Here is a 7,210-nt window from a genome sequence, read left to right as displayed (position 1 = left end):
TAATCAAGAGTGAAACGTCTTTGGTTGGGGCTGAGAAAAGCAACACTTCTGTGGCGACGCTGTCCCCTCTCCCCGAGCGTGGCCCTTGGCAGGGAGCGCGAGCTCAGGAATAAGAGGCTGAGATAGTTTTATATCAAGATGCTATTTACTTTCAACAGTCATTCAGCGAGATTATAACATATCTAGTCAATCCACATGTGTACACCTAGGACAGTTATTTTTTTTTTAAAAAAGACACTAATAAATTAAGTACATATAACTTACAGGGACAATGGTCATTGTGACAGTGGTAGTGAAGAGTGATCTGCAGCCACCTGTCTTCCCTACAAGGCAAATGCCAAGTGAGCAGTCTGGAAAATTCCTCTTAAGCCTCCTACCTCCAGTCTCATAGACCACAACCCTAAAATAGCCTTGGAGAATGCACAGGTCGGCCTCTGTATGTCCCGTTTCCTCCATCCTCACAACAAGCAACACTTTCTTTTTTCTTTCACTACACTACTTCCTTGTTCCTTTTTCTACTACACAAATACTAAAATAAAAGCTCATCAAAACCATGTCCAACAGCATTTTATGGCATTTACCTTACTTCAGTCCATCTGTAGAAGCCAACAAATACAACAGCTTTACAAAAACAGAAACTGCAACCATTTCAGCTTTAATACAGAGATTTAATAGAGTCCTCACACACTAATTCTCCATCTAGAATCCAGTGACTTTTACACCTTCATTAGAAATGGAAGATGGATCCCACCCCATATTTAAAGGTATGAACAGGGATTTTCAAAAGTCTTTACATAACACAGAAGCACAAGCAACAGTGACTTTCAGAGAACCTTGTTCTCCTATATTGCTTAAATGCCTTGAAAATATCACCCACATAAGGGTGAAGAGTGTTTCCCATCCCATGCCTTAAGTAATGCCTACTACAGGATAAAAGAACTCTGGAGCTGTGATATGAGAATAGCAAGTGACCCTCTCAGCATGCACCATAGCAGAGTTCGGAGGAAAAACCACGCACCCTACCTGTATCAACCTGCAATATACTGACATCTCAACAGCTTAGTTCATTCCTTCCCCTTCCCCCAGAAAATCCTTGCCTTGGCAGCTTCCAAGTAGCAGAATTGTTCTGTAAGAGCTGCTGTTTCTGTTCCCAATGAACTCTTTAAGCTATATGTGTATCTGTGGGGCCCCCGTTAGTCTAAGGCAAGTGCGCCGGCAGGTTGACGTTAACAGCAGCAAGAGTGGCTGGGCAGGCAGCCGCGAGCATCAGGGGAAGGGAGCTGCTGGGAGCCAGCAAGCCTGACGCCAGCACCTGGGAGCTGATCACACCACTGGCAGCTGCTGGTTTCCTCCCACATATGCCGATCATCCAGTCAAAACGTAAAAACAAGGTGTCCTTTGCCTTCAGGGCAGGCAAGGGTGTTAGGGTACAGGTACAACTGGAACAATATACCTTCCACAGTGTGTGCACACCAAAGCTCTGCAGTCGTTAGGTTCTCTCTAAGTGGGTTCAACTGGAGCAGACTTGACCCTCTCCCATACCCTTTGGAGTGGATGTGATCCCTGTCTGCAATTCCCTAGCTCCCCCGTTCCATACCAGGTGGAAATGAGCTTCCTGGTTCTTTGCTTTCTCAACTCCAGAGACTCCTGTTTCCACCTGCCTCCTTTCCTGATGTTTATGGCAGAGATCCAGCTCCGCCCCCCTTCAGTCTGAGTGACTATCCTTCTTGTCCTTCGGAAGCAAGAGACTTGACCTTGCAGGAGAGCTGGTTGCCCTCTTGATCACCTCCATCCACCTGGCAAGAAAGGAGTAACAGGGCATTAGAAGTGCTTAGCCCCTCCCTCACTGACACAATCTCATGCTTTTGTTATGAGTAGGATTACTTTTACCAAACCTCATGAAATATCTGTTTCCCACCATAGAGTTGTGGCAAATACACTGCAGAACATGGCTGCCTGTTCAAGGAACAGCTCTACAATGCTTTGAGCTCCCAGGAGCTTTTATTAGAGCAAATCATGTTCTCTTATAAGTGTGCAGAAGGTGTTTAGCTGAGGAGGACAAGCTACCAACATTTTTCTTAGCGGTATGGATTGTTTCTTACAATCAGCTAGGTTACAGACTTGCTCATATGGAATAAAATGAAGCAACAATGAAGAAAACAAGACAAACAGCAACTGTGAATTACATTTTTTCCCCTTGAAATTACTCTCTGAAACCAGTGGATTAAAGAACACAACTCTGCTGTCTCAGGTAACTGATATGCACGCTGCTCACAAGTGTGTGCTGCTCTTCCCAAGGAAGGGGAAAGTACATGGTGTTTTCTCTTTCTCACTAAAAGCACACTCAAACAAACAAGCAAAAACCCCAAGAAATACCCTGCAAGGCAAAAAGCAACACAAGGGTTTTAAACAGCTAACGTAATAGCAAAGTTTTGTATGTGATGGATTTTAAACACAATTCACTTTGGACTGTATGTGTAAGCCCCTGATAAACTTTATTACAGAGAAAGCAGTAAACTGAAAAGCACCACAGCACTCACTGTTCTCAGCCTTGTGTTATAACTTCTGTTTCTTTGGAGACTGAGAGGAGGAAAAATAAAAGGTATTCTTACCAGAATTTTTACTGAACTATAAATCTGACTCCCTAGACCCAGTGGGGCTGAGCATCTCACAGCCCTTCCATCCATGTTGCTCCCCAGCCCCAAGAAAGCTCCAGACTCTGGAGAGAAAGCAGAGCCCACAGCTCTAGGTGTAACCACCAGCCTTTCCCTGCAAGGATAGCAGTTCTGTTTACGGGTACGAAGAGGAAGGAAACTTCATTACTGAGAATGTGCTGGGTGTTCTGTAAGGTCACTCAGACCAGGAAGTAGTCGGGAGTAAAGAGAGGGCTCTGCATTATCAACCAGTGAGTTAACAGCACATTATATACTAAGAAATATATACAGAGAAAACATAAAATTACCTCTCAAAGGTGTATTTGCTCTCAGCCCTGAAGAAATACACATGGGATTTGAACTGCAGCTTGAAGACATAATCCTTCTGAATGCCATCTGCCTCTACAGGAGAGCTGACTGCGTAGCCAAGCAGCGGGAGACTGGCCAAGGGATAATCGTCCTGGAAGAGCCAAACAGCACGGCCGTACTGCGAGACATCCCCTGCCACACAGCTCCCAGCACTGCTGCACTGTATAGTTTAGGGGCTTTGTATTTTTGCTTAGGAGCGAACGGGAGGAGGAGCTGCCTCTATCTCTTGTGAAGTCTGTGCTAGGCGATAAGATTTCCCCCAGCTCCTCGCACCGTATTACAAGAGTTACTCGCTGCTCTTCCCCTGCCCTCCACTGCCTGCTGGGCTCTCCCTTTTCCCCTCCTCAGCAGCTCTCTGGAATCCCAAGCACAGATCTAACGTGAAAGCTAAAATATCCTTCCCAAAAGAAGTACGCCCCCAAGAAGCCAGAAAAGAATAAACAGGTTTGGGGGTTACTAAGATGAAAAGGCAGGCATTGCACTGCAGCACAGCTCGTTACAAAAAACAGATGCTAAATACACCCCTGGCAGAGAAATTCCTGACGCCTGCGTAACTGTAAACTGTGCTGCAGCCCCCAAGTGAGAGCAGGTAAGAGACAGAGACTGCCAAAGGCTGCTAATTCCCTGACCTCCCTTAGTGGAAGCATCGTGAGACCTCTTTCCCCTCTAATACAGCAGGTGAGCCCCATTAACAGAAATGGAAATCTTGATTACATGCTGCAAGGAGGGCCTGCAGCCTTACAGAGACTTGCTTCGTCAATTACTACCTAGTCTTTCACTGGTTACTCTCCAAATCACAACGAGAAGGGCCTGTAGCTGAAAGCAAAGGATCTCCAGGGTCCCCGCGCTACCCCAAACACCGTCCCTCTCAGCTACGTTGGCTCACCTGGTGCGTTTTGTAGAAGAACAGGCAGAAGTTGGTGAAGACGACCCACAGTTTCTGCCACCCGTTGCTGTTTTTGAACTTCCTCAGCAAGTACCCAGAGAGCTGGTTCTAGCACAGAATGAAAAAGAAAACTGCCATGAAACCACAGATCTCTGTCTTTGGGAAAAATAAGTCAGCTGATGCAGTTAAAGAGCCTGAGGCTCTCGGATATAACTGTTTCTGCATAAAACAGCACTTGCTCCCATGTTTTAAAAGGCCTCCTGGATATTTCATATGGTAACTGAATGTATCTTCGCATCACCAATTCTAGAAAACAACTGTGCTCTGTTCACATGCCAGTGATGAGCAAACTAGCAATTTCTCTCCCCTGATACGAAGTTACTTGATGTTTAACTGCTCACTGGATCTCAGTGTCACATCAGGCAGCACATGGCAGAGTGCCACACAGACCCAGCCGTCCAGCCCCCACTGTCCTGTGCACTCTATGGCCAGGGAAACAGCGATAGCCACAAGGGCATTCAGATAGCCACAAGGGCATTCATCCCTTTATTCACTTTTTTTTTAAAGGCAAAAAAATAAGTACAAGACACTGCGTGAGAAAGAAAATAAAGCAACAGAGGAAACAAAGGCTGGTGATGGAAGCCAGAGCTGTGGACAGGAATGCAGCAGCTAGCTAAGCCAAGCCCCACGTGAAAAGCAGGCTGCAGGGAAGTGCTGTGCTAGTTAAATGTTGCCATTCTGGAGGCAGAGTCACCCAACGTTTGGGCGGTGGGGTAAGGAAACCTACAGCATGGAATGAAAGCAAATGGATTTTAAAATTAGAGAAAGACAGCACACAGCAGAATTACACAGAGAACCACTCTGGGAAGCAGAAATAGAAGGAAATCCTGTACCAACGAGGCAATATTGCAACTCCTCTGCTGGATAAATGGGGCATCCTCGTGCTAGCACAACACACGGGTTCACTAAGCAATTATGGAGTGAGAAGTTGCACATTTTACTTGGCATCCCATGGCTCCTCCCACCAGCGCAGAACTTGAGAGGCATTTTTACCTGGATCATGCACAGGTAATCAGACAGGGATAGGCTCTGGTTCCGGTACCAACAAACATGGGTGATTGTGTTGGGCCGTTGGGCCTGGCCCAGCAAATAGCGAGGAGGAAGCTCTGGAGAAACAGCAAGAGAGCAGAAAACTGAGCAGAGAAGAGGGGGAGAGAAAGAGAAAAACAGACCATTAGGATAAGAAAAGTGATGCCTGTTAAAGGAAAATGGATCGTGGAAAAAAATGACGGTGTTAGAACACAAAACAGAACGATGTGAGAGGATGCTGCAGGAATTCACAGGTTTAATCCCAGAGCCTGTGGGGGCAGGTATTGTTATATGGGTACAGAACAGTGAGAAGGTGCTTTTCCCAAGGGTATCATCAAGGAAAGGAAGGCTTCTTCCCTCCAATAGAAACCACTTTCTTTGCTGGCTGTAATGCCCAACTTCTGGACCCTAAGCCTGTAATCTGTAAGAGCTCCCTTACTGAGCTATTAGTACGTGCCACACACCATGAAAACGCAGAAGCCTCGCTGCCCAACTTTTAAGTTCTTCCATTAAACAAAAAATACCTTCACTGCAGGGCAAGGAAGGCACAAATACACAGATCCATTGTCTTATTGCTGTTTGCCTAGCGAGTAACCTCCTTTTTCTCTTCTTGGTATTTAGGGTATCTCCCACTTCTGGAAATCTTCCAATTATGCCACCCTCCAGGAAGGTTTCCTAGCCAATTAAACCCGCTGAACTGCCTCCTGATGTTAAACTGAGATGCCAACGCAAGCAGCACGCAGAACAGACATCTGTCTCAAACCGTGCAGGCCTCAGAAACAAAACGTGCCGTCAGTGCTGCCCCAAGCCACGCCAAGGGGTAAGGCCCAGCAGAACAGCAGCCCAGCAAACACGTAATAAAGCTCTGTTCGGCCTAACCCAATACCGGTCTAAACTCCCCCTGCAAGGTTCATTAAACCCAAATGAATAATTCAGGCCTAGGATATTAGGGTTTCCTATGAAATTTCCCTCCTTCAGCACATTTTCTGAAACAAAGGCCTGCTGCAGGGACAGCGCGGTGCACGTGTTTGGCGGACACGCAGACATGCATGAAGGTGAGCAAACATGCGGCGGCCTTTTCATCACCCATGCTCTCCCACAGACAGCAGAAGTGCTTCAATGGCAAAATGGAGCATGTAGTGGAGGATGAGCAGAGGCTGAGCGAGCCAAGACGGACAGAGGAAGACGTGAGAGCTGCGCCCTGCAGGGTACCTCAACAGCCACACTGTGGTCAGTCATGGAGACGCTGGTGTTGCGGTACCAGCACACGTGCATGGTTGTGTTGGCACGGTGGTGGCTCTGCCTGTCCAAGGAGCTACGAGAAGAGTGTATGTCATCTTCGGACTCCTGTTCTAGAGAGACCTCATCAGAGGATCCTGGGGGAGGAGAATTCAGCAGCGGTTTAAGAAAACTGTGCAATACAAAGAGCAAGAGGAGCAGGGATTCCTGTAAAAAAGAACAACTGTCTTTCCTCTTGCAGTGGCCCATTTCTGAAATACATCAACTTGAATGTTACACAACTCCTAAAAGTCACTCCAAGCAGATAATTTTGGCTTTCATTACTCAGCTCTGCTTGGGGCAGCTGACTCAATGTTCTAGGGCAAGGGAGGAAAAATAAAAAAGTAACGAACAAATACCCCACACTTCACCTTCAGCTGATCCTTAGTGAGGAACAGAAAGCACTCTAGGAAGGGATACTACAAATTTCACCATATCCACAACACCAGAGATATGCACAAAGAATGCTGGGCTATAAAACAACTTGCTGAACTCCAAAGAAACCACTGAATTTAAGGACAAGAAAACACAACCTGGTTAAATGGAGAAAGTAGCTATATAAGAGATGAATAAGGACCTTATAAAATTAACAATTCTGCAGCTGGAGCATCTCTGCTGCAATTAGAGCTACCAGCAACATCAGTCAAGGAAGACAAGCGTATTTACTTTAACTAAGACATGACAAGAGTACAAGAGCTCTCCAATAGCATATGAATAATAAAATACTTCATTTATGTCATCGAATTTACAATGGGAAAAATGAGGAGGACTCAATGCCTGACACATTTCAAGAAGGTAGGAAACATCACTTACTGTTGGAGCGATTGCATACGGAGTTGTCCAGAAGCATATCAGATTTCTCAGTAGATTTCTTGGCCATTTCAATTGCCATGTTCAGGTCTTCCATCCACTTTCCCATCTCCAAGCGGGTGCT

General features: G+C 46.1%; 1 protein-coding gene across 8 annotated transcripts in view; it reads right to left on the bottom strand.

Annotated features, from left to right (window-relative positions):
* Window positions 1–126: 126 nt before the first annotated feature.
* Window positions 127–7,210, bottom strand: part of FARP2 (FERM, ARH/RhoGEF and pleckstrin domain protein 2) — a 79,919-nt gene continuing 72,835 nt past the window's right edge. For 4 of the 8 annotated variants that reach the window (XM_083849227.1, XM_083849230.1, XM_083849229.1 and 1 more), the window contains 5 exons: window positions 7,090–7,208; window positions 6,211–6,374; window positions 3,910–4,017; window positions 2,963–3,114; window positions 648–1,796 (listed from right to left, as the gene is read on the bottom strand). In XM_083849227.1, coding sequence (XP_083705353.1) covers window positions 1,706–1,796; window positions 2,963–3,114; window positions 3,910–4,017; window positions 6,211–6,374; window positions 7,090–7,208 — 634 coding nt within the window. In that variant the 3' untranslated portion in view covers window positions 648–1,705. Of the gene's footprint in view, window positions 1,797–2,962; window positions 3,115–3,909; window positions 4,018–4,962; window positions 5,103–6,210; window positions 6,375–7,089; window positions 7,209–7,210 lie in introns of those variants that run through there. The other 4 variants (XR_014588363.1, XM_083849231.1, XM_083849232.1 and 1 more) reach the window with 4 other exon arrangements.

The sequence above is a fragment of the Anser anser genome, assembly GCF_964211835.1.
Source record: "Anser anser genome assembly, chromosome: 9".
NCBI lineage: Eukaryota > Metazoa > Chordata > Aves > Anseriformes > Anatidae > Anser > Anser anser.
This window is presented reverse-complemented; position numbering and strand designations above follow the sequence as displayed.